At 45.4% G+C, this 27,949-nt stretch overlaps 1 protein-coding gene and 1 long non-coding RNA gene across 5 annotated transcripts in view; one reads left to right on the top strand and one right to left on the bottom strand.

Moving 5' to 3' along the window:
* The window catches only part of ASMTL (acetylserotonin O-methyltransferase like), a 221,177-nt gene extending 198,757 nt beyond the window's left edge, over positions 1-22,420 (bottom strand). Inside the window, exon 1 of one of the 4 annotated variants that reach the window (XM_078658086.1) lies at positions 22,318-22,420. Coding sequence is in view for 1 of the 4 variants with exons in the window: in XM_078658085.1 (XP_078514211.1) it covers positions 20,846-20,918 (73 nt within the window). In the remaining 3 variants the exon portion in view is untranslated. Of the gene's footprint in view, positions 1-20,681 lie in introns of all 4 variants that reach the window. The other 3 variants (XM_078658088.1, XM_078658085.1, XM_078658087.1) reach the window with 3 other exon arrangements.
* On the top strand, positions 22,420-27,114 carry LOC144773198 (uncharacterized). Its single transcript, XR_013599927.1, has 3 exons — positions 22,420-22,502; positions 26,318-26,385; positions 26,982-27,114. It is a non-coding gene; the product is annotated as an uncharacterized LOC144773198 (long non-coding RNA).
* Positions 27,115-27,949: the final 835 nt, after the last annotated feature.

Below are 27,949 nucleotides of genomic sequence, written 5' to 3'. Positions count from 1 at the left end.
GCTGCTCTTGCCCAGTCGAGTCTAACCTCATGGCTTTGTATAGGAGCGATATCAACCTGTGCCCGGATCCACATGTGAGTAATATGTCTAGTCCGTGGGTCGGTTGTGGTATATTGGGTTGTTCGGGCCAAGTTATTCTAGCACTCTCCAGTATGACCATGTAGTGTAGATAGTGACCCTGTTCTAGTATGAAACTGTTGCGAGAATGTTCGCCTGACAGAAACGTTTTGTTCGGGTAAAGGTCCGGAAGGACATCACAGCCCCCATCTTTCCACGCCTGAAAGGACATATGTGCACTCATAGCCCTTAGAGGAGCTGGTATCCATAATGGGAGTTCCCTATGGAACGGCACATGTCTCAGCACCTTTTCCACATACTGTTGCCATATACTTGCAGTATGACGTACTACATATGGCAGGCCATTATTAACCCCCTACCCTGCATCAGTACAATTGGGAGCAGGTCCGGGGATGCTCGTCGTGCCTCTTCAAATATTTTTAAGTATGGTAATAAACACATTAAAGCATTTAACTCACCTAAACACTCTGAAGTAGTGATGGCAACCAAAAAGAAAACTTTCAAAGGCATTCTTTTTTCATCATTTGTACTCTAAGGGTTCAAATGGGTATTCTTTAAAGATGTCAACACCTACTGCAACTCCCAAGATTCCGTTTTCTGCATCTCAAAGACCCTAATCCTTTGAACACTTCTGACACCCAATTTTCTACCACAACCAAGGTTCCCCATGTTCTGTGAAATGCTTTACTAGCTGCCCACTGTCTCCTCACCGTTGCTTTATAGAGGCCAAATCCAAACCCTCTTGAAATTGTAAAATAGTGTTTGGTGGTCAATGTATGTATGTATGTATTGGCATACTTGTATAGCGCAATGGCTGTCACCCAACGGGTATCCTGGCGCTTTAGACTTTTGTAATCCATACACGATGTTTCCAGCTACTGCCCAGCTTACATTGTTCTAGGAAAGAGGTGTGTTTTTAGAGCTTTCTTGAAAGAAGGGAGATCTCCCATACTTCTCAAGTACAGCGGTAGAGAGTTCCACAGTCTCGCTGCGGTGAACCTGAAGGACCGACCTCCCATCCGGGTCCTCAGAATTTTGGGAACTACTACCAGGCAAGCTGAGGCCGAGCGGAGAGATCTGGACGGGGTGTACCAGGAGAACAGGTCCTGCAGTGGAGACGGACCCTGTCCATGAAGGGCCCTAAATACCAAACAAAGGGCTTTAAAGTCAATCCGCTGAAGGACTGGCAACCAGTGAAGATCCCTAAGTGCCATAGCAGATGAGTCAGAACGTCGGCGCGTTTGGCAGCAAAGTTCTGTACACGCTGCAGTTTTCCCACCAAGGTCGTAGGCGCCCCCAGAAGTAGTGCGTTACAGTAGTCCAACCTACTTAAGATGATGCTCCGCACTACCTCTGGCCTGACCTGCACAGGAAGCAGGGGTAGAATCTTCCGCAGCGTACGAAGCAGTGCCATACAGGTGGCCACCGTTTTATTCACGGACACGTCCAGCTGCAGGTTGGAACCGAACATCACCCCCAGGTTCTGAACGGATTCAGCCGGTGGACTAGTGCCCTGAAAAGAAGGAGGCCAAAAATCCTGTGGAAGAGGTCTAGGGGTGCGATCCATTGAACAGTGCAACACCTCGGTTTTGGAGCTGTTGAATTGCAAGGAGTTGTGGCTCAACCATTCCGCCGTAGTAGTCATGCAAAGGTGAAAGATCTCTTGTGACACAGCCTCCTTTCCCTCAAACGAGAAGATAAGTTGGGTGTCGTCAGCGTAATTGGTGACTGCCATGCCGAAAGATTTTATCAGCTTGATCAGGGGGCGGAGGTAAAGATTGAATAAAATCGGGCTGATGGCCGACCCCTGAGGCACGCCCTGCCCAACCCTTCTGATGTTAGATTTAAAGGGTGGCAGGGCCACCACCTGGTGCCTATTACCAAGGTAAGACACCAACAAGTCAAGGGCCACGCCAGACACCCCCACTTCCTCCAGTCTCCTGATCAGGATCGTGTGGCTGACCGTGTCGAACGCAGCCGACATGTCGAGCAGCACTAAAAAGGCTGCTCGACCTTGGTCGGCACGTGTCCGAAGATCATCCAGAACCGTCACCAATGCTGACTCCGTCCCATGGGCTGGTCTAAAACCGAATTGAGCCACGTCAAAGCAAGCATTGGTCTCTAAGAAGCTGGAAAGATGTTTTGTGGCCAATTTCTCCAGAATTTTCATTGGAAATGGAAGTAAAGAAATAGGCCTATAGTTTGCTGGGCAGGTGGGATCCAAAGTTTCCTTCTTCAGGAGTGGAGAGACCACCGCCAGCTTCCAGCAATCCGGTACCCATGCAGACCTGAGGGACTGACAACAGATGGAAAAAAGTGGGGGAAAAAGCTCTTCACGGAACAGTTTCCAAAATTTATGTGGTAGTGGATCAAAAGGCGAGCCCGAAGAGACACCGTTAGCCAGTGCACAGAAATCCTCAAAGGACGGCAGGGGAAAGCTGTTTAGCCGGACTAGTCTAGCATCTCTCTCCGTGATAGAAGTCGACGTGAGATTAGGCAAGGACTGAGAGTCAGAGCCTGACGGTGTAGCAAGATTGCTCAGGATGGTAGCAATCTTGTCCTCAAAGGCCTGTGCCAACGAGTCACAAAGATTGAGAGGCAGGAATATCATTTGCAATGCAGGCAGGACGCGCCAAATCTTTGACGATCTTGAATAGGGCCTGAGATTTGTTCGCGGCTGACAATAACGATTCCTCTAAGAATCTGGCCTTGGCACGTCTAATCTGGGCTTTATAGATCGCCAATGCCTGTTTAAAAAGAGCTCTATCTGATTCAAGGTACTGCTTTCTCCAGGCACGCTCAGCCCGTTTGCACTGGAGTTTAAGCTGAAGAAGTTCCCTTGAGAACCATGGCATGGCGTGTTTGGTCCTAACTCTAGTTTTTCGCAGCGAGTCCAATGAGGCCAAAATTCGCTGGCTGAGGGTCTCATAGCTCACATCCACACTATCTCCCAAGGTGAAGCCATCCAGAAGCAGAGTAGGCAGAGTTGACTGTTTAAGGAGTGTAGACCATTGTCTACCCACCTTAGTGGCTCCTAAACTGCCTTTCTTCGCTGAGGCAGCAGAAAGTGAGAGAGAAAAATGGACGAGCGCATGATCCGTCCAACACTGGGGTGGGATATTCCGTATGGTCACTTGGCATACGTCTGCAAAGATCAAATCTAAGACGTGACCCTTTAAATGGGTCTGAGAGAGTACTAGCTGCTGCAGCTGGATGTTACGGCAGGCCTGGACCAACTCTTTGAAAGCTGAGTCAGTCGGTCCATCCAGCCACAGATTAAAATCCCCAAACACCATAAACCTTGTGTAGGAGTTAGATAAATCATGAATAAGATCAATAAGCTCAGTCACAGCAGGCAGAGCGCTGGCCGGGGGTCTATAGCACAGCAGCCCAGTATGTAAAACACCTCCCTGACCATTTAGGGAGAAACCCAGCAGTTCACAACCTGGGATTGCCTTAATATCGAGCAGGGAAAGATATAGTGTCTCCCTGAAAATCAGCCCAACTCCTCCTCCTCAGGCCCGCACCCGAGGATTGTGTCTGATTTTATAGCCAGGAGGGCAAGCTAAACCCAATTCCACCGTGCTATTCGCTCTAGTCCAAGTCTCTGTCATGAAGAGTACGTCTAACTCATGAAACTCAATGAGTAGCGCAATTTCTTCAAAATGCTTGCTGAGAGATCTCACATTCAGCAAGCCACAGGACAAGGATTCTTGATGCCTACTGATGATATAAGGCTGGCGACTGGGAATAGTGCCGGAGTTCAGGCTTATAAGTTCATCACGGGAATAAGTAAGAGCAGCTCGAGACGAAGAGGCAGCATTTCCGGCACCCGGCACATCCTGTGCGCGAATGGGCGCAAACGGGCTTACCTCTGGCGCACCTCCGGCGCGCTCCCGCTGCGCGCCATCGCTGCGCGCTAATTGACTATCCATCTTAAATGGCCGTACACGTGGGAGTCGTGCAAGGGAAACAACTAGTCCCCCAAGAAAGATGGCGCCCGTAGATCGGCAGCCCCAGATTCCCTCTCCCAATCTCTAGAACAGACTGGTTTGGCACCATGTATGAAAAGATAATCCGGAATAATCTTACACCTTTTTTAAGTAAGGACTACTCCCTGCTCGGACAGACAATGAGACTGGCAGTGAAATCCTAATTTCACCAGCGCCTCCCTCTAAACTTCAGAACCGCTAGCCTTAGACGCTGCAGTCAACTTTGGTTGAACTGGCAGCACCATACACTCATATACTGGACAAAACCACACATCCTGTGTTAACATTTTTTTCAACAATGGAAATAATTGCCTGCATGGCCTGAATGAGCAAACTAGATTTAACTCTGCCTCTTCCCTTTAAACTTTGGCTATGAGGCAAGGTATCAGAGATATCGGAGAAAAAGCATACAACATCACCCTGAGCCCCTGATCAGTAAAGCATGTATCACCGCTGCCAGAATGTCCTGTAACCTGGAGTAAAAGTTTGGAAGAACAGAACTGTGACCATCTGCAAAGAGATCAATCTCTGGTGTCCCAATTTTTCTGCAAAACTCCTCGAATACTTGAATAGTTATTTTGAGATTCTGTGATGAAGGGAAAATACTGCTAACATCCATACTCAAATTGTCTCTCCCCCTCACATGAGCTGCTCTGATTGACAAAACAGGTTTTCTGGCCACAATACCGTCCTTTTCCTCAGACAATTCAATGTTTGTCACCTTGTTCCAAATTGTCAATTTATATAAGACAATGTTATTACATTGTCCTAACCACTAGCGCTGAGTTGGCAATGTTGTCCTCGAACACCTTGCATTACTTTACATGCCGCTATCACCTCCCATCAGTTAAAAGACTGACATTTTTCCTCCACAGCCTAATGCCCCGAGTAATGACTCCAAAGCTACCCCACATATCAAGGTGCTTGCATTCGTAGTCAAAGTTTTCACCATAGGAGGAACCAAAGGAGCCCCTTTGCTCAGAGTCTCTAATTGGAACCGCCAGCCCATTTTACTCATGATTTTCTCGGTTACATGGATGCAATATTTGTAATTATGAATTACTGGCTCTAAAACTGAAGAACATGAAGAACTAGTGGCCCATATGTAGATGGGCCCATGGAACGCAAACAGACCACCTACAAGAAAAAAAGCTGTTGTATTAAAGAGTATGGTCTAAATAAAAAACTGTTCACAGAGTATCCGACAACACAGATTACTCATCATGTTCCCTTGACCATGTAGTCATTCCCTTCCTGATGCATCATCCCTCCTCAAGAAAAGATTCAACCTCAGCATCAGTCTTTTCCTTCTGTGCATCAGAAGACATGGTATTCCTTTGTCTGCCTATAAACAACTCCAAAGTACTACAGTTTCTGGGACAGATGAATCTTTGATTTCTGAAAATTATTATGAATTCAAAAGGCTTCAGAATCTTGATGATTCTCCAAGAGATTTCTCTTCCTTTGGGTTCTGGATTGTGCTACAATAAGAAAGCATGTCCAAATAAGGATGAATTAGATGTTCTCCGTTATAATAAAGCTATTGCTATAGCTAACGCCTTCATAAACACTTTAGGCGAAGCTGTGAGGCCAATTAGTACCACTTGAAACTGCTTCTTTCTCTCCCTTACTTCAAATGTCACAAACTTCTGACAAGATTTGACAATGAGAAAAAGTAGGTAAGCATCCTGCAGACCCACTGACATGTAATTGCCTTTTTCTATATCAAGGCCAAAAAGGTTTCCCGCAGAGCTCTTTTCTTGACTTAATTATTTAGAAGGTGTCTAAAAATTCATCTGAATTTGGGGGCACCAGAAATACTCTAGCATGTAACCTTGTGAATATGATGTGTACCACCCAATTGTCTTTGACTGCTTCAGTCCTGAAACCTTGACAAACGATCAAGCACTGTTTTAGACAACTATCTTGCCCACGATGAGTAATTATTTACTGTTTTTCCTTTCTGTTTTTTTTATAAAGAAGAACTGCACTACAACCAAGCGACTGGAATTCTCCCCGTGTTTCGAGGTCTCCAATGTTCAGGTAAATATTTCTTTAATACTTTAGATCCTCAGGGAAAGTCACTATCAGTGCAAAGAACTTAAAGATGTTTCCAGAAATTGAAAAGCGCGGGCCCTGCACAGCCACTCAAAGTAGAACAAAACACAATTAGGATTCCTTACTTTCTCTGTCAGTCTAATCAATTTCTTAAAGAAAGAAATGTGGGACAGAGCACTGTAGTCTCATGTAAACAATGTTACAAGTAAAGAAACACACGGCCAAGCGCCGCCATGCCTTGTAAACATTGCTTTTTAGGTCTCGCCTATCATTGCAGCACATGCGTAGCACACTTGCGAGATCTATTGTCGTTGGTTTTGCTTCGGAAGCGGGGTGTAAGCTCCACCCATGCTTTTTATTGGTGCTTGTCAAAAATGCTCGCTTTTGATTGCAAGGGAGGCATGTTTGTTCCCTCCCTGTCTAATGTTTGCCGCGCCTGCCCGGACTGGAGATTGTGCACATGCACAGCGTCTCTTTTGCTCGCTGCGTTGCTTTCACTTTCACTGGCTGCAATCTGCTTGCATCCATCTTCATCTAGCTCCCTTTCAGCACATCACGGCGGTTCATTTGTTTTAAGTGCCTTTCGTGCGCATCTTTTCCTGTGAAGCCATTCATAAGTCATCAAACCAATATTAGGCTATACGGTATCAAACGTGATGCAACAACTCGAGGAAGATACGTGCTCCCCCATTTTTCCTGAATCTATAACCCGGAAATGGTGTGAGGTTGTCGAATTTTGAGTGGGCACGTCAGGGAAGCTGTGCAAATGCGGGCTGTGCCCGCTGGTACCAGTTGGAGACAGTATCGGGTGGATGTCCTGGAGGAGAAGCCGCTCCTTCCCAGCTGAGGAGCTGTAGCGGTGCCCGCTCAGCTTGCCGTCATGTCGGACATCGGGATTGGTTCCACAGCATCCCCCGGCTGACGCGCTACTGGTTCACCACTTCCATCGCAGTGCCGTTAATTGGAAAACTGGGTCTTATTGGCACGGCCAGGAAGGTGCTGTGGCCTGACGCTTTCCTGCATCGCTTCCACGTGAGTGCACATCAGAGGTGACTGTCATCCATGTGACAACTGGTCTCACTTATTTATGCTTTTCTTACAGACCTGAGCGTGAATACCCTGCTTCTCCAAATTGTTTGGATTGACAGATCCCCAGTTTTATTGACACTGCTTTCTCCGTACACCTTTTGACGTTAATTTCTCAGCCCTGCTTTGCACTCTGAACACCTGCGCGCTCTGTCTTTTGAGTTAGTCATTGGCGTAAAAAAGTCATGCTCGATGCCTCTGTATTTTCAGAGTTTCTAAAGTAACTGTAAACGTTGCTAGCAGAGTGCATCTGGCCTGCAAGTACTCATTGAGTTTATGAAAATTATGAATGCCAAAGGTGTAACTGTAAGAAGAAAAAAACACAAAGTTCATGAAATACAGAAAGTCCAGTAATAGGGATTTATGAGAGACTACACGAGTAAAAACAAAACACTGTAACCTGGTTTCTTACTGGTTCGCACCTCAGGCAGGAAATGCCTCTGGTGATTTCGGTTTACTATTTAAGCCTCGAGAGCTGGGGAAGAGCTTCCTCAGCACCCGAGGCTGTGTTTTTCTTTCTTTCTGTGCAATGACGATCATTATCACACAGAGTGAAAGTAAAATGAGCCGATCGGGTCTTGTACATGCATTGGTGCTCCGGAGCATATCTCATTGCCTATTGGAAGGCGCGGGGAGATTAACTGATTTGTCCAGAATCACAAGATGGTGAGCCAACCTGGTTCCTTAGCTTCCCGCTCAGCAGCTCTGGTCATTACGCCACATCCTTGTGCTTTAGGGAGATTGCCTACTGTTGCGTTGTATGCCTATGCTCCGTGTTTGTACAGTTCTATTGCAGAGAGGGCTACAGTGCCCCTAATGTAATGTGCAGTGTGCCACAGTGATGCAATGCGTCGGGTGTTAGTGTGGAAGGAGGGATCTGGGGACACAGTGAGGAGCAGCGGGTTATAGAGTCTCCAGAAGTGTGCCTCGGGTGGTACAGTCACTTAGTATGCAACAGGCTGAATACTCTACACAGGGTACCGCCTATAAATATTGAGGTGCCCCATTCATTGGCAGAACTGTTCGGACCGCAAACTCTCAAAAAAAAAAACGAAAAAGTAGAGTTTCACTCTAAATGAGTAAGATTTAGTGGCTTGTCATTTTATCAGCCGAGAAAGCTGAGGCACAGAGAAATGGGATGAACTATTCATCCGGTTTAAAAAGGGCCAGCACACTGTCTGCTAAAACAACAAAAAAGGCCCAAGCACTGTCAAAGAAATTTACAAAACTGGCCAGCACACCACTTAAGTCTTTGTAATGCTTAAACAGCAAATAAACACACCAAACTAACCCTATATAAATTCACTGCCTTGCGAGAGAAGAACAGAAGATTGAGTCCAGATGGCCATAAACAAAAAAACAGCATGAAATGAGGGTTTGTTCCCCTTACTAACGTAGGGTGGATGGGCTCACGCAATGGAAACGGAAGAAGCTGTGGCTTGGGATGGGGAACACGAGGTAGGGTTAACTCTCCAAAAATGCATTTAGTTTATAAATGCATTTAGTTTATAAGGTGGTAGGGAGGCCAGATGAGGAATCAGTGGTCATTCATGCCTTGCTAAACCTGACATGTTTCCCATCAGCGGCTTTAACAATTTAACGTTCTCGGTTTAATTATTTTTTTCAATCTTTTAAGATGTTTCAAGTATATTTCTAGCCAACTAACATATACCATGTAAAAAGGTGGCTTGGTTGAAGACTTCCACGTTACAGTATGTATGAAGAGTTGGTTGAAATATGAATCCACATCTGTAGCCAAGTAGTGGCAGTGAATATTTTCCTCACTGGTGCAAGTCATTCATCAATGCCTAAATATCCACTTTGAACCAAAAGAGTAGAACATGGTGTTCTGGAATTGCTTTTATAGAGCTAACCATGTAAATGTGTAAGGATCTGCACTAGGAATTTCTTTGCACCGCACCTAATTTTAATACAAGCTTGGTTTAGCTTCAGGGGGTAATGCAAATCATCTTTAACTTGAGCTGAAATCCTTCTCACTGTTGGTCAGCAATCCTTCTCATAATCTTTCTTTACGCAGTTGTGCAGTCAAGTCCGTTCTCTGGTCAGTATGGCCAATCTGGAGACAACTTGGACATCTTCAGTTTTGTAGTTATGCAACAGACATTTGGGTTAATATTAGATGTTGCCCTAAGACAATAAAGTAGATTATTTTGCATTTATATTACCGGCTGTAAAACTGACATCTCTGCATACAGCATTTACTCTTGGCATGGCTAACAGTCCATTTTACGCTCTCGTCATAAGAAGTATGTGGTGGTCATGAAAAGGCACGAGCATCCATACTCACTTACAAGGCGGTACTACAATTGGAAAAACAAGTATCAGAAGTATGTGGCTGCGTAATGGTCTGCACTCACTAAGTAGTGTTCACCAATCACTGTACATGAGTCACAAATACAAATTCGAAATCCCTTCCGATGACTAACAATGTTAGAATTGGGGGTCTCCAGTTGGCACAGGTAGGTACTTGTGGCAAATAGGGACCCTCTCCTCTAGTCAGAGTAAGGGGGATTACCCTCCTAAAATAACCCCTGCTCACCATCTAAGTAGCTTGGCGCGAGCAGTCACGACTTATTTCAGAGGCGTTGTAAGTTAAGCATTTGTGACCACATACAGTAACCCAGTGACAACAGTACAAATGGACACCACACAAGGTTTTATATCAAAAATAAGTATATTTTATATAGAGTTACCACAAGACCAATAAACGACCAAAAGAATCCACAGTACTATTAGATTTCAAGAGTTCTTGTTAAAGAGGCTTAAATCAAGGTTCTGTGCGAGTCTGTAGCCCGGACGGGCTACAGCGTTGTTGAAAATAACAGAGTCTAGCAAATCCAGCGGACCGCGTCGGTACGGGCCCACTCAAATGTCGACAGACTCAGTCACAGTACCTTTTACTTGGGGCGGCCGGCACGGATGTGAAAGCCGGTTCCGGTGTTCGTCGCGGTGCAGAAAGGAAGCGTTGCAGGGCGCGTTGTCCCTCGATGCAGTGCAGGCAGCGGCCCGTTGACAAAGTCGGTGAATCCAAGGCTTGCGTTGCAGGGTGAGACGGTGCTTCGATTCGGTGCTTGCAGCTTGCGGTGCGGCGACAGAGCCGGAGTTCGGGAGCTGGCGTCGATCCGTCCAGACAGCGGTGCGAGTCGGGCGGTGCGTCGCGAAGCGTGCGAGGTGGTGCCCAACTCCGGTGCGGTCACAGGGCTCGAAGTCAGCAGCAGTGACCGTGTCGTTCAGACCAGTACAAATTGGCGTAGCGAGGAGTTGCACGTCGCGGTGTCCTTCCAGTCGAGGTGCAGGCTACGGCTCGGTGACAGCGTCAGGATGTAGTCGGTGAGCTCAGAGCTTGCGTAGTTCGAGACGGACGTTGCTTGGTGCGGTGCCTACAGGACACCAGGCGGGTCGTGAGAGTCGGTCACAGCTCCTTGCCTCTGTAGCCACTTGTTTCCAGCAGCAATTCACAAAGGCTGGTGAAGTCCACTGGTCCTGGGACTTCGGTCAGGGGGCAAGCTCTCTTCCAAGCCCTTGGAGATATTTGCACAAGTTGAAAGAAAAGTCCACAAAGTTCTTTCTCCTCCTTTTGGCAGTCAGGCAACCACTGCAGGACAATCCCCCAAGCAGCACTTCAGCTTGGGAATAGTCTCTCCTCAGTTTCTTCAGGTTCCTTCTCCTCAGCAGAGGTTTCGTCTTGTAAGTCCAGAAGTGATCTAATTTCTTGGGATCAGGGTCCCAATATTTATACCCCAACATCCTTTGTCCTCCGAGGGCAGAGGGGCCTGTGCCCAGTCGAAACCAGTTCTGAAGCACTCTGTTTACCAGACTTCTCTTTTCCTTTCACAGTGCAGGGCAGGAATATCAGACGCCCCACAGGAGGTGGAGCCAGCATTAAGGAAGGCAAGTACAGCCCTGGAGCACTTTTTTGACAGTCTTCCTTCTCTTCTTTCAGTGTGCAGGGCAGACACATCAGACACACCACAGGGGGTGGAGCCAGCACTGTGGGGTGGGCACAGTCCTATTCAGATCCCAGGTGCAACTCCTCCCTCTCATCTAGATGCAGATCTCCCTATTCACCACTGGGCTGACTCATTCTGTCTCCTGGAATCCCCCAGCCCTGTCACTCAAACTCCAGACAAGGAATACACAACCTAGCAGAGGCAGGCTTGAAAGGTTAGGCAAGCTAATACCTACTTTCTAAAAGTGGTATTTGCAAACACAGAATGTTAAAACCCACTTTACTAAAATATGTATTTTATCATTCTGAGTCCAGGCATACTAAACTAGAATTTCTACCATGTTCTCTCAGTCAGTTAGGATTATAAAATGTAATAATTCTAACAGCCCATTCTGGCATATGGAGAACAGGTAGACTTGCAATAGTGAAAAATGAAAATGGCTGTAATTCACTATTAGGACATGCCACACACATCAGGGCTTGTCCTACCTTATACGTACAATGCACCCTGCCCTTGGGCCTACCATAGGGGTGACTGATATGAAGAAAAGGGAAGGTTCAGGGACTGGCAAGTGGGTGCACTTGCCCAGTCAGCATGACAGTGCCAGACTGCACGCAGGCTCTGCAATGGCAGACCTTAGACACATTTTACAAGGCCGCTTCTGTGGGTTACACAACCAGTGCTGCAAGCCCACTAGCAGCGTTTGGTTTACACACCCTGGGCTCACTCAGTGCACTGCACTAGGGTCTGACAAGTAAACCAAATAGTCAATCATGGAATCACTAATTAATACATCAATTTACAATAGGGAGAGCATATGCACTTTAGCACTGATCAGCAGTGGTAAAGTGCCCAGAGTCATAAAATAGCCAACAACAGCTCTGAAAAAATATAGAAGGGAGGCAAAAAGTTCAGGGAAGTCCCTGCAAAAAGGACCAAGTCCAACAGAAATCATACAGGAAAGCTGCCAGTCATCTATATCTAGATTTCAAACTTCACAATTTTCAGCGTATCAGTCAATAGGAAACAGACCAAGCAATGGTCAAGGAAATTATCTGTCATGACCCACTTCCAACTTACAGGAGCTGGACAGTACTTCTTTTTTTACCTTCTACTTAATCATTTACAAAGTAACATTCAATACATAATTCAGTAACTGCTCAGAGTCATCTTAAAAGTAGTGAAGCACATAAGCAAATTTTACCAGCTAGATATGTCCTAACTGAAGCGAGTTCAGTCAAAATACACAAAGTATATTTTAAAATGAGTGTACAAGGAATCCCATAACTGTTGAGTGCAAAACCTATTGCTTGACTAAATTATGAACCCTGAAATCTTCATTCTAGTTTTGGTTAGCTGATGCCCCCCCTCTTATATATAAAACACATCACAATTTCCAAGGAGAGGCAGGCGAGGCGTGGTTTTCATATTCATCAGGAAAGTAGGCTGAGGATCTCACATTTAACTACATCTAACGGAAAGTGAGAGTTAAGAAACCCAGACCTATGATACTTTATTATATATAAGTTCTGCAACCCAATCTTACATTTTGGGGCTCGGCCCACGACCAAAACTTTGCAAGCAGTTCAGTGAAGTGATGAGTTTCCACACCGCAGTTGGAATATCCTGAACATAATCCAACAAGGAAAATAAGTTCAGCAAACACAGAAGCCCAATGCACAGTAACCTCAGGACAGTTCAAGCCTAAATTATGAAAATGTGTGCTAGAAACGTGAGATGTCAACACTATGTGCTCCCCAAATTCGCTCTCAAAGACTTCTTAGTAGGATAATAGCAGACATTTATAGTTATGTATCCCATGTTTACTGTTGATTTAAGCATTTGTCCCAAAACTGTTATACAGGCACTGCTACTTTTCCTCTCCCTACCGTAACAGGTTATAGTTATAAGGAGTCATAGGTCAGGGCTAGACACAAATTATGATAACGTTAGCAACGGGTGCGCTTTCATTGTGTTGTATAGTGTAGTATTCAAATAAAATAGAAAGGTAGTGGTGTGCTGTCTAGTTTATCTTTAATTGATTGCAATGCCAGAAATTGACCCCCCCTGATAGAACTAGAAAAGAGCAAAGTGGAGGTGGGTGAAATATTACTATAGCTTAAAACATGGAAGTGCAAAGCCTCCCTCTTTACAAGGCAGAGTTGTATGCTTCCTCAGTTGCCAGGGCACTAGAAAATTGTTTACTACTGTAAAACTTATCAGTTCTGATTGGAAATTAGCTCTCATTTTTTCCCCCAAACATATACACCTTATTTGGACGCACCTGAAGGAAATGTTACTTGTTTTGTAACCTCTATTCTTTGCAGCTACTAAAGTACCTTGTGTTCACAGCTCCTCAAATGTCAAACTCGTTCCTGATGATAGACTTTCTTCAATGCTCTGTGTCGTATGAATTGTTCTGGTGGCAGACCATTTCTCTCTAATGCTTCTTGGGCAGTTTTGAACATGCCATTTTCATAGCCATTTCCCACGGATGTTACCCTTGTGGCTGCCCAATCACTTAATTGTCTGGAGGTGTGGTTACCCTGGGAACCCAGGTCTCCTACTAATGGCAAGGCTGGAGCATAACCTGCTGATGATCACATTTCCGTAGGGATATACCCTAGAATATCAAGGAAGACATCAGCAGCGGTGAACTGTCCTTATACTGTGCCCAACAGTTCATTATTAGGTAGCTCATTGCCCCTTCCTGTGCATGCCTGTAGTAAGAACTGTTTGCTGGGAGAGAGCCGTTTAAGCTGCATGCAGTCTAGTGGATCTAGGCAGCTAAAAAATAATATAAATAATAATATTCAAAGTCTGAAGCACCAAGGCCACTATCGTCTCACTGAAGTTTTAGTTTGTTCAGTGCCACCCTATGTTTGCTGGGCTCCAGATCAAGCCTCACTATCTACACCAGCAGGAGTGTAAAATGATAAAGTAAGTGTGGAACCATTATCATTTTAAACCAGGTTGCATCCCCATACAAGCGAGGTATGTGCCCCGGGCACTGGTTAAATAGTCCTTTGTGAAGGTTTCAACAATTTCTTTCTTGGTTCTTAGAAACACCACTCTGTATAAGTAGGTTTCAGTGTTTAATGATATTGTTACGTCACAATACTTTTCTCTCTTGTTGTCAAACAGAAATGCTTTTTTGAACTACTTTTCCCAGAATGCAGTATGGCAAGTATACACTTTATAAATCCCAATGCATTTCGCTGTGAAGCCTTCGTCTGGGTATAATCTACAACATTAATGAGGACCGAAATTAGTTTAATGGAAAAGAAGAATGGCACTAAATAGTACATGAACCTTAACCCCCATTTGACCAAGATCCGCAAATAACCGGCGGTGTGCTAGCGTATGGTTAAGAAATAAAATGAGGTCACGGATGTGCCATAACGTGATAGAACGGTACCAACAGGTTTATCTTTACCGTACATGATGGCATGCTAGTGGTTTTTGTGTTGGGACGGTGGTGCAACAGAGTTACGAACGGGTAGTACCATGGGAACAGTTTTTATTTACCGTGACGTGAAAAAAGTGCCATTACAATTGAGAGCGGTCTAAGTGATTATGATGTGAGAAGCGGCTTCATCTTTACCGCGACGTGACATTGGTTATAGTGTAGAAACGATACACGATATATGCTAGGCGTGTTTACCGGTGTCTCAGGTTAGAAAGCGGATTCGGTGCCATCATCGTCTCTGCTTCAGTGTGCCGTAACTAAGACTCCCAGACCTTAATACATGTGTGGTGTTGTCGTGATGACGTTTGCGTGTCTGTTAGTAAAGTTAGAAAGAGGACTATAAATTGCTTATAAAATGTGCTGGTGTGATATAGAAAAAGTTACTACCGTGCTCTATTCACAGTAACGTCAATGTATAGTATAAAGACTGGGCAATAATTAGAATCCCTCCATTCCTAAATGATCATAAAGCAACTATTAATACATCCCTGATTGCCCCAAGGTGAAAACACTGTAATGGAACTATGTGGAAAGTAAACGCCACCTGATGGATAAACATATCATCACTAAATACACGTTAATGGTTATGAAGTAAACAAAAATGAACTTATGTACACAACAAATCAAGATAATGCCATGGGTTCATGTTCTATATGTGTGTAATAGATCTATACACAAACAGTCTCTAATTCATCAATAGCACAGGAACTCCATACGATCGTTCATTCTGTTGGGCTTCAAAGAACGCAAATGGCTGATCCAGTAATTCTCTTGTTGCAAAATAAAGTTATGATTGTCTCTTCCTTCTTGCTTTTCTATCTTCTCCAGGATACAGAATTTTAATTGACTAACATTATGACCAGCTTCAACAAAATGATGGGCTACCGTAGATTTCATTTGTTTCGTTATAATGTTACTTTTGTGCTCGTTCAGCCGCAGTTTTATTTTTCTGGGGATGCAACCTGGTTTGATACACATTACACTCCAGTTCAGAGAGTGATTCCCTGAAACACGGCACACCCTTACAACCACAATTTAACTCCGAGGCAGTGTGCTTACCAATTCCTTCACATTAAGAATTTTTCCATTATCATTTTATCCAGTGGTATACAACCCATGGTTGATACTGGTAATAAGTTCTAGAACTGAACATCAGTACATAGTGTTTTAGTGACCTGCCCAGGTTCCTCTTTTTCAGGTCCGCCTATGTTTGATCAATCTATACCCCTAGCCCCCATAATGAATTTGAGTCCTACGCTATGTCCTTGTTGTTTGGCAAGGTAGGTGCACTGATCGCATAGGTGCATCAGGTTGTGCCTACCATTCACTCAAACGCCCAACACATGGCCAAAGCCCATCAGTGCCCAAACAGTATTGTCTACACTTGTTAGGCCTTTTCGAAGGCACAAAAGGACCATGCTTGCATTAAGAGAAATATGTGCACCATCCAACGGTGAGACACCCCTTCCTGCTCTCTCCATCCGCTTGACTCAGCTAGCGATCCCCATCATCAATGTGAACAGCATGGGAGACATAGAGCACCCTTCCTTCATGCCTATCAACACAGCAGAGATCATTCAGTCTGTGAAAACACAGGCCTATTTGGTGTACATACAACAAGGATTTCCAACAGAGCACAGGTCCTCCCAAGCCCATTCGGCTGAGCACCATAGCCAGGAAGAGCCTGTTGAAAGTATCATGCCCTTTTCCAAGCTGACCTTCATGTCTCCTCCAGTACTACCAGCAAGCGACCAATGTTTAACGTTGCATGGCGCTTCTAGATAAATCCATTCTGGTCCAGGTGAATTGGTTGAAACCTCTTTGCCAGAAGTTCACTAGGAATTTCGTACTCAGAGGTTTACATCAATAGGGGCCTACACATTCCTGCTCTAGTGCCTGGATATCCCTCATGGGTGATTAGCTTGCTCCACAAATCCACATATTTGAGGATGAATCTGTAGGGACATGCCCAGGCTTTGCGTGAGAAACAATTAAGAATTCTCTGGTTAGGGAGCTGCCCCTTGTCTAAGTCTACAGACTACAGCTGCACCAAGTGCAATGCAAAAAGTTCTAAATATGTCTGGTAAAAGTCCATGAGCAAATAATTTGATTACAGAGTTTTGCTGAGGAGACGTCTCAAATGGCTTCTTTGACTTCTACTTTGGTTATGGGCTTGCTTAACATTTCTAGACAGCCCCAAGATACACAGGACAACATCACCTAGTTGAAATTTATCTCGCTAAATGTAAGCAGTACGTTCTCTTCATTGTCATTAGGTAAATGATCTGTCTAAGCTGGTTTCTTTTTGTTCTCAGTGAGCAACCCAGTGGAAGATGTACACCGAAATAGAGTACAGTACTTTGCTATGCCGCAGGACTCAAGACGCACCTCACTGACTGAGTACAACAAGGCTGAAACATGTATATGGTTGTTTGAGTTCTCAGTTCAAACTGGACTGTCCCTTTTGAGGGACGGCAAGGCAAATTTGCAAATGGTTGATCCCCAACTGTAGTGCCAAAGTGAGCAAATTATTGGAATCGAATGCGACCTAGTATGTGTACCAGTGGCTGAGTATTCAAGAACTCCATTCATCCCTTTTTGTTCTTTTCAGTGAAAATTCTAAGGCCCTCATTACGAGCTGAAAAGAGAGGTAAAAACCCCAAGGTGTTATTGCTCAGGTGAATGCCAAATTGTTCCTGTGACCAAGATTATCAGGGGCAGGAACCACGGGCCTCGTTTTACCAGGTGCAAGAACAGACAGAGTAAAGCCACCATGAAATGAAATGAAATGAAAAAGAAACTCAATAAAGCGCACTGCGGCCAAGCGGCTTCCTGGCGCTGAGATCAAACTAGACTCTACGGAGGAGACCAAAGGAGCTAACAGGGGAATGCCTGGGAGAACAGAAATGTTTTCAAAGCTTTACGAAAGTGAGCATAGGTGGGAATAGAACGGATAGAGAGAGGGAGAGTGTTCCAGAACCGAGGGGCCAGAACCGAAAAGCGGGTGCCCCCCGTTCTGGATTTACAAAAGCGGGGGACATGCAGGAGGGAGAGAGAAGAGGAACGAAGAGTGCGGGTGGGGGTGTAAGGGGTGATCAAAGAACTGATGAAGAGGGGGGCTGAGTGTGTGTAGGCCCGAAAGGCCAAACAGGCCAATTTGAAAAATGATCTGAAGTGCACAGGAAGCCAATGGAGGGACTTAAGTGCAGGCGTGATATGAGATGATTTGGGGAGGCGGAGGATGAGACGGGCAGCCTGGTTTTGGATGGTCTGTAGGCGTCGGGTTTCATAAGCAGGAATGCCTACATACAGACCATTCCCATAGTCAAGGCGAGAGGTGATAAGGGCCAAGACTATGGATTTAAGGGCGTCCGCTAAGAAGTACCGAGAGATCTTCCGGATGAGACGAAGGGACAAAAAACAAGAGGATACAACGGAACTGACTTGGGCATGCATGGTAAGGTCATGGCTGACCTTGATGCCCAAGGTCCGAACAGAGGGGACCGGAGAAGGGGGGGAGCCAAAGGAGGGGGGCCAATGAATCGAGGACCAAGGGTTGGAGGGACCACCCGTGAGGACAAGCTCCATTTTGTCGGGATTGAGCTTTAAATGATTGGTGCTCATCCAATCAGAAATAAAGACTAAAGTGGAGCAGAATTTGGGAAGAGAGATCAAAGGAGAAGAAAGATCAAAGACGAGCTGGAGGTCATCCGCGTAATTGTACACAGAGACCCCCAGCTCGCGAAGGGAAATGAGAGGGTGGATATAAAGGTTGAAAAGAAGAGGGGAGAGGGAACCATGGACAGAGTGAGGTTAAGATTGGCCACCACTTCACCCAATTTGAGCAATGGGAGGAGAGCATGCAATGCTACACTCAGCAGCACAGGAGTCTGTTCTGATTCATGCTACTCTTCCATGCCATCTGTAGATTAATTCTCTTCAGCTGCAACCCCAGCTACTATTTGACACCAGCTTAAAGCTGCAGCTAACAAAAATGAATATTAAAATCCACAGAACCAGTGAAATACTGTGTAAAATGACCCCGTAAATCACGCAGGTTTTCACCTTTTGTTAGTTCTGGTCTAGTAAGTCCCCGTAGATTTAGTAGGGAACTGGCAATGAGGCCATAAATGGGACAGGTATGGCCAAACGACAGGTCCAGTATCTTGCTGTGCCACAGGATTCAAGCTCTAGCTCTCTTGAAACTCAACAGTGCAGGAAAGTATCTTAAGTATGTGGCCTAGCTCAACTGTCCTTTTTAGGGTAGGGCCAAAACCAATTTGCAAATGATTGGTCCCTATCTGCAGCAGCACAGTCCTCAAAAAATGAACAAACAACAGGATGCAGGGCAGCAGTAAATAATTAAAAGTGGCTGGGATGAACTTAAGCATTATATCTATCAGGTGGAGCGTGTGGAAGCAGGAGTACAAGTGGGCATTGATTTGGCGGTTCAGTGAGAGCAAGGAGACCCAGATGGTGCTGAGGTTTTGTGCGTGGTCTGTGGGTGTGACGGGGGCTTCTAAGAGCCACAGGCCACCAGGAGTGATCCTAGGAGGAGGGGGTAGAGCCCAAGATGAGGACTTCGGTCTTTTCCGATTTGAGCTTGAGGAAGCTGTCCTTCATCAAGGTTGTGACTGCCTTTATCCCGCTGTGGAAGTTGCTCTTGACGGCTGTGTGTTCGTCTGTGAGGGAGAGAATCAGCTAGGTATTGTTGGTGTAGGAGACAGTGTTGAGTCTGTGGCTAATCACGATGGCTGCTAGTGGGACCACATTGATGTTGAAGAAAGTGGGGCTCAGGAAAGATCCATGAGGCACTCCGCAGCTGATCTCTGTGGGTTCTGAGTTGAAGGGTGGAAGTCTGATTCTCTGTGTTTGTTCGGTGAGGAAGCAGCGGATTCAATCTAGGGATTTGATACGAATTCTGGCGTTGTGGAGTCTTGCGCAAAGGGTGTGGCGGGAGACGGTGTCGAAGGCGGCTGAGAGGTCCAGGAAGATGAGGGCAGCAGTCTCAACTCGGTCAATGAGGGTGCTGATGTTGTCTGTGGCAGCGATGAGAGCGGTCTTGGTGCTATTGTTGCTTCTGAATCCCAATTAGGAGAGGTCCAGGATGTGGTTTGTTTCGATGAACTCAGAGTTGGGCGTTGATGGCTTTCTCAATACCTTTGGCTGCGAAGGGAAGCAGAGAGATGGGTCTATAGTTCTTGAGGTCAGTCGGCAGAGGATTTCTTCAGCAAGGGGTTGATCTCTGCGTGTATCTAGTCTTCAGGGAAGGTAGTGGACTTGATGGTGCAGCAGAGTTCGGGTGCAATGGAGGTGCAGGCTCTGTTGAAGATGTGGTGAGGGCATGGATGCAAGGGGGGCTCTGGAGTGGATGCTTTTCATGATCCTGAGGGTGTTGTCAGAGGTGAGTGTGGTCCAGTTGGGCAAGGTCTGCTAGGGCCTGGAGCTATTGGATGCAGTGGTTGCCAGTCTCCTGTTCTGACACCACAGCTCTTGTATCAGAAAACATAGGCCAGAAAACCCCACAGATCTGACAGTAATGCTCTCACACAAGTAAAGATCATATAGATACCTACAGTACAGCCACTTTTCAAGGTCCATGTAATATACACTCGGGTTCAAGGCTGCACAGCCATTCCTCAAGTTAAAAAGATTTTACAGTTTAAAGCCTCAAAAAGCTCAGCTACCCGTAAAGACAGTAAAGCTATACTCCCAATAACAAACTCACAATATAGAAATCAAGTTGCATAGGTAGCCGTTAACTTACAGAAGCATTTCAAATCCTTACATAAGCCAGCAGTACAATCCTTAGGTTCCACAGGTAATTAAACTCCCAGCTACTCATGGCCCCATATCCCAACTGCTGAGCCTTTACTCACTCCTGAGCTGTCTCACATGCACCAGCACCATTCCATTACTCTTCTACCACTCTTTCAGCAGTTCCTCTTGACCACCCATCACAATATACAATCTACCAGACCTAAACCCCATCCGTCAATCCAGACCCTTCACTTCTTCAATACTCACCACACCATTGGCCTTCTCACCTCAGCAGTTGGCTCAGCCAGACCAGTACTTTTCACAGGACTGTACATCACCTGTCCCTTTTAGGTCTCACCTGAGGCAGTGCATACCCCTATTGGTCTTTAAAAAAAATAAGGGGGGTGGCTCAGAGGCCACCCACTACTTACTACTGATTGACTTCCTCTTCAATCTTTTTTTGGGAGGGAGGTGGAGAGGGGACCATTCCTCTGCTAGTTTCATTTTGTTAGTGGCTCCAGGCGGCTTCTGATTTTACACCTTGAAATTCGACACACGCAAACAGCTTCGAGCTCGATATTAATTGCTGTGTGCATCATTGATGTGTTGTGTGCATAGCTGTCTGTGGGTGTGGTGGTCTTTGCAGGGACAGCTTGTATGCATATGTGTAGCTCCGTTTTGCTATCTGTGAAATGGATGCATGTGTGAATATTGAGTGTCTCCGAGTACATGCACTGCCTCTCCAGAAGCTAATTCTCATGTTTTGTCATTGTTTATTCCGGGTACTTTGTACTTAGATTTGATTGGCTGCGCCTTGGTTTACATTCACAAATAACGCCAAATCTTAAACGAAATTAAGCAATCTTGGTGCCACGCTCTACGTATACATATAATTCCAAGGAATGTGACAGACAAAAAACAGCACGCATGTTAACGACAATACCTGCCAGTTGTACTCACTGTGACCTTCATGTCCTCTCAGTCCCTCCAAGCAACTATACCACAACCAATGCCCGGGCAGAATCCTGAAAGATCACCGCTCTCATCATACCTCACAAACAAACAATGGCAAAGCCAAATGGCCTCACCTATGTGAGATCTAATGTCTTTGTCAATATTTTTTTGCCTCGGAGCGCGGCTGCTATGCACCATGGCTGAAACTAAAAAAAATAAAAGCGCTATGACTGGATCAACACTAGCCGCGTCATAGCGCTTTACCCCCTCAACTTTCAGGTATGCTGCACAGCAGCCGCGCTGTGCAACATGGCTAACAAAACATTGACTCAATCAATAGTTCTCCAGTAGGCGAGACCTATTAAATTTCATAATGCTGGTTACAGTTCAGAGGTATTTTAACCAAAGAGCGTTGCGTTGACTGGCCAGGCAATTTCCTTCTCTGAACAATGCAAGTTAGAGTTTGCCCTAAGGACTCTTAATCGAGTGCCGCTGAAAATTCACATGTATGGCAAAGTGTTTTTTAAACTAAAAAACAATGATGCCTCCTTACACGCCGCGTTATACCATGTATTGCCATCTACCACCGGCCACTTTTAATTAATTGTGTTTGTAACTCAAACTGCATACTCTCTGCGTCGGACCCAGCAAAACCGATAAAAGGCGCAGTCTCGACCCTGGACGGCTTTTGTACTCTCTGACGTTATACAGAGCCGCGCACAACACTCTGACCGAACAGCTTCAGCAGGTAACTACTAACAGGTCATATAATCTACAAACTGCAACCGATTTGCAAAGGAGGGGGGAGTTGTTAAACAAGCCAGAACTAGGAGAAAGGCTGCTATTAATAAAGAGACTTCTGCACACACAGCAAGACACACAAACAGGGGCTCAAACCCACAACATCATAGAGCGTACTCGTATCCCCATTCCTATCAACCCTTCTTACCCTATCCGACAGCTGGGGACCTCAATGTGTTTCTCTGAGTGCGCATGCGCACTGTGCGTAGCCAGGGACGTCTCTGTCACTAGACAGCGTACAAAGGATCGTCTCAACTGATGGACGGGCAGAGGCCATATTAGGTGTATACAACATCTTCGCTATTTCAATTGAGAACCTCGATTTAGGAGCAGGTACTAGACAGTTGCGCCGTGCAAAGGGTTTCCTGCTTTCCAAAGCGAGACCTTGGCATTCAGCGTGCGCGACCTAGTTCTCCATAAATAAATTCCGCGTGTATGCAAATTGTATTTCCGACATTGTGTTTAGTTTTTTTTACGCTTAAGCCATGCCATCACAGAGTTTAATTAAAAAAAGTAATACATATTGCTTTTATTATGCCTCATTACGCTGACTATGCCAAGCTTGTTGTAAAAATGAGTTCAAGATCACCACCCATGAACTTTATAGATTCTGTATAATGTGAAGGACCGGGTGCAGTGCTATTGTATTTTTCGTTGTCATTTTCTAATAGTTGTTTTTAAAATATATATTTGTACGATTTCATTTAAATGTGAGCAAATATTTCATTCAATCGGTTCATAGGAATATATATAATAGGAATCCTGAGTTATGAAGTAACAGGTTATACCTCAAAGCTTGAAGAAGGTGGGGATTTCAAGAATGAGCCATTTGATAGAGCAGTTCCGAAGAAAAGAAAATATGGTCCCTGGGGGGGGGCACTTTTTTGCTAACATTAAGTGCCTGTTGTTAGGCTGAGCAAGGTAAGCCTGACAATTACAAACATTCTTTATGTTCATGTCAGGCAGCCAGCCACTATGCAAGTTCTAAATGCCTGGCTGCCCGAGCTGAACTTTGCCGGGTTGAGGATTTCTCAGCCCTGTGGGCATAACATCAGTCCGGCAAAGCGCCTCCCTCGAGGTCCTCCCTCTCATGACGAGTGGGCGTGTCAAAGATAGGCTCGGATCTGGCCGCTTCAGTTTTAAGCCTGGAGTGCCCAGGACCGGGTGTCACTCAGTGACAGCTCGCCACAATTGGGTGGGGTAAGCTACTCTAACTTACCTCATCCCACTCTCTGACGAATAAGGGTCTGCTACATCCTCTCATTGGCTGACCAGTATCACCCAATGAGAGGAGGTGGCAGTCTCAACCCTTCAGGAACCTCTGAGGCTTCCCTTGTAGCACCTGAGATCACGGCTGTGGCCCCATAGTACATTTGTAGGTCGAAACCAGACTGCACTTGCACTGTCAGGATGATCTGTTGTATGTAGTTTGTGGGGTTGGACTCTACCCTTCGTCCGCCCATCATTTGCCATTTGTGCAATTGCTTGTCTTATTAAATTCCTTGCTTGGGAGTGGTTAATTCATCTTTTCTCCTTTTTGGAACTCGTTCACTCTGCTGGAGCATTGCCCTATGACTTGTTGGCTTCCGCTTTTTTCTATTTTACTTTCACTGAGAAACTTTTTATTTTTATTTTGAACAGCTGTGCTTCACATATGTGAACGCTCGCTTCCTGTCCTCGTGGCTGTGGCTCCCTCCTCCACCCTCCTGCTTGGTGCATGTTCAGCTTTTGCCTGCATTTTATTGCAGCCAGGGCCGCCGCCAGTTTAGAAAGCGTGAAAATACTTTACTTTTTTTTGGAAGCTGCGCACCTTTCATTTCATACAGACACTTCAAGATGGAAGGCATCCATCTTTTGAGAGACCTTTTACTGGAAAACAACGATATGGTACGTCTGGACCTAAAAGACGCTTATCCAACAGTTCCCATTTGGCCCTCCCATCAGAAGTTTCTTCAATTCTCATGGAAAGGGCAATGGTACCAGTACCTTTCCCATCCCTTCAGTCTGTCGTCTGCCCCTTAGATGTTTACAAAACTGCTGAAGCCAGTGGTCACTCGGCTGAGAGAGATGGGGGTACGCTGGATCGTTTACCTATACGACATGCTGCTTCTCGCCCAATATCAGACCCTCCTGCTCACTCATCTAAGGTGGACAACCTCTCTGTTACAAGAGTTAGGGTTTGTGATAAACCTAAAAAAAGCAATGACCACTCCGATGCAACAGGTAGATTTTCTGGGGTTTCAAATGGATTCAGTGAACACTACGTCACTTCTCCCTATGTCCAAGATCAGATCAATAAAGAGATAGATACGTTCCACCTTGTCGAAACAGATGGTCTCGTTGAGGTCCCTGGCGAGGATTGTGGGCTTACTGGTGTCCTCAATTCAGGCCATCTTCCCAGGGCCTCTCCATTACAGAGCGTTACAGCGCCGTAAGATCTATTACCTTCAAAAGCTCTATGCGTACGATCACTTGATTCCTCTGTCCCCTTATGCTTAGGAGGAGCTCCGTTGGTGGTTGGATCACATGGAAGCGTGGAATGGCAAAGCCATTTTCGGAGCCTCTCCCGATGTCATCATAGAGTCAGATTCCAGCCGATGGGGTTGGGGAGCAAGATGTCGAGACTTTGCCACAGGCGGACGTTGGTCCACCGAAGAACTAAAGTTACACATCAATTTTCTGGAGTTGTTAGCCGGCTCCTTTGCCATCAGAGCGATCTCACCTCTGAAGAGCAATTGTTGCATCCTCCTCCAGATGGACAATGTTTCATCGGTGAGATACATAAATTTCCTAGGAGGGACGAAATCCTGGCTGTTGGCCCACATTGCGAAGAAATTTTGACATTTCTTCCAAAATTCAGTGTGATCAGTGTGATATCGGAGTATCTGCCTGTTGGAATTGCGAGCCACTCTTAAAGGGAAAGAGCAACCGTTATCTTTTGATATTTCCTATGGTTGTATCAGTATGTTGTTATTCTCGTGCATTGTTATCATTTAAGATATGTCCTCGCAGCTGCGTGTTCGTTGTAACTGCCTCTACAGTTGTTGAAGGCAGTTGCAACGAAGACGAAGCTGGAGTCGGTTGTGGGCTTTGTATTTTGAACCTACCTTCTTGTAATAAACACTTATTGAATAAGTGCAACGCTTCTGGTGCTTCATTTGACTTCCACACTGCCCGGCAAGCTCAATCAGGCAGCAGACTGGAACTCCAGGTTTCTGAGGGACTTCAGCGATAGGAGACTCCATCCTTCGCTTTTTGGGGAGATCACGAATATGTGAGGTCCTTGCATGATAGACCTCTTTGTCTCTCGCCTCAACACTCAACTCCCACGCTTTTTCAGCCGGAGACCGGACCCAATGGCGATGGGAATGGATGCATTCCTTCAACATTGAGGGTCTCAGAGGAACTATGTTTTTCCTCTCTTTCCTGTAATTCCGAGAGTGGCGGCCCAGGTCCGTTGACAAGGGGCGTCATTAGTGTTGGTCACACCACTGTGGAAGACTCAATTATGGTTTCCGACACTGTTGGAGTTATCGGAGGACTTAGCATTTCAACTTCCTGTGTTTCCGATGCTTCTCCAGGACCCCGTGGGATCCCCTCATCCTCTGGTCCTTCAGGACCAGTTATCACTCATGGTTTGGATGCTCTCAGGAGACATGAGCGAATTGAGGGACTTTCATCGGCAGCTGCCAAGTTTATACACCAAGCTTGGGCTCCATCCACCCACAAACGATATTCTGCATCTTGGAAGCGATGGGTGGGTTGATGCCTTCATGGACAGGTGGATTCCGTGCAATCTGATGTGAAGGAAGTATTAAACTTTTTATCTGAATGTGCTGAATCGGGTCTTTCTTATAGGTCGGTTAATAATTTCAGGTCAGCTCTCTCAGCTGGACACAATCACATCAATGGTAAGCCTGTGGGGGTGCATCCCCTGGTGTGTAAATTGTTGAAGGGCATCAGAGTTGCTCACCCACCTCGTCCCAGATACACTACGTTGTGGGATGTTTCTAAAGTTTGGTCTTTATTAGAATCTTGGCCAGATAACAAGGAGTTATTGTTAAAACAATTATCTGATAAACTTACTATGTTACTGTGTTTAATCTCCTGTAAGAGAGTTTCTGATGTGCATGCTTTAAATTTGGCAGGAAGGATGTTCGCTCCATAGGGTGTGTCTTTCATCATCACCAGGAGGACTAAGACTATGTCACGTTCAGTTGAGTATCCTGCTTTTCCTCACAATGATAAATTATGTGTTTTAAAATGTTTGAAGGTATATGAGGAACGTACATTAGCTCATAGAACAAACCCTTTGGGTCAGATGCTGTTGGCAATCCAAAAACCTTTCCGTCCAGTTTCAGCGGCCACCTTGGCACATTGGGTCAGGTGGGTTATGTCTGAAGCAGGGATTGACATTTCTGTTTATGGTGCACATTCCACCAGAGGCGCTATGGCTTCTAAGGCATATATTTTGGGATCTCGTTTAGAAGATATTTTGAAAGCTGCAGATGTTTAAAGTGTTTTACTATAAACCTATTATGCATGTTTCTTCTGTGGTTGTTGGTGAGCTTTGAACCAGCATAATCTGAGCCTCCAGTCCTGCCATAGAATACAACATTTTCCAGCTAACCCTACAAGAATTTTAGATTCTATTAAGGACACGGAGGCGAGGATTATCCCACCCGTTGGGAAAGGGAAGATTTACAACTGTCATGTTGGCTGATGATTCATATTGTGATGTCAGTTTCTTTCCCACCCTGAGTTATCAAATCCTTTGGGCTTCTGTATTTTCACACTTGTTTCTGTTTTCAGGAACGGATTCAAAACAGAATTAACTCGATGATGCTTCATGACATGGAGTTTCCTCACGGCTGGAGGCGGACTGTCTCGTTGGGAATCTGTTGCGAGTTGCTGTCCGTTGGGAGCTGGATATGCTGTGGTTGACCTCCGTTGAGTGCCTGGATTAGTGTTTGTTATTGGACATTTTACAGAACTACTTTGAGTAAAGAAAGAGGTAGTCAAGATGGTGCCTCGTTATTTTATATATTAGCCTTGGTTACTATTGGCTGTTTTTGGAGGCATGGTTCAAAGCCTCATGGGAAATGTAGTTAGTTTGAATGTTTACTTTTTTCTCATTGGCTGCTGTGAGTTGTAAAGAAATTTGACAAAGCATAATCCTTGCCTCTGTGTCCTTAATAGAATCTAAAATTCTTGTCGCGATAGCCGGAAAATTTTGTATTGCTACACGTGAGAAGTTGACCCTTGACCTTTCAGGTGGCATGGTTTACTAGTGCATGTTGATCAGTGATGGCATTTAAAGGAGAAAGGAGTGGGGAGAAGCCGCATTCCTTAGCTTTGAATGTCGCTCTGCTGGGTAAAGTCGAAGTATGGAATTTTATAAGGGCACTTACATAGCAATGGTGCGTTCAAATAAGAAATCTGCACAAAGCGAAATGCGGGGCCTAATTAACTCAATAAACACATTTTATTGTCGTTTGATGGAGTGAGCAAATCCAAGCATCATATGATACCCAAGATAACCTGTAATTGTGCGCACAATTGCTGCAAAGCGCTGTGATTCCATGTTATTGGCAATTTGTGCGCTTTAAGAGTGCTAATTAACGATAATGGAAAAAAAAGTGCTAATTATTTTAGAAGACGTTGGAATTTGTTCCCCCCATGAGTTAATGAACTCTCAAGACACAAATTGACTAGACACCGCCCCCCCACTCCGCACCTGCGTCATCTTGTCAACTCCAGCAACCTGTTCTATGTTAATG

Source organism: Lissotriton helveticus, chromosome 8, assembly GCF_964261635.1.
Source record: "Lissotriton helveticus chromosome 8, aLisHel1.1, whole genome shotgun sequence".
In the NCBI taxonomy this organism is placed as follows: domain Eukaryota; kingdom Metazoa; phylum Chordata; class Amphibia; order Caudata; family Salamandridae; genus Lissotriton; species Lissotriton helveticus.
This window is presented reverse-complemented; position numbering and strand designations above follow the sequence as displayed.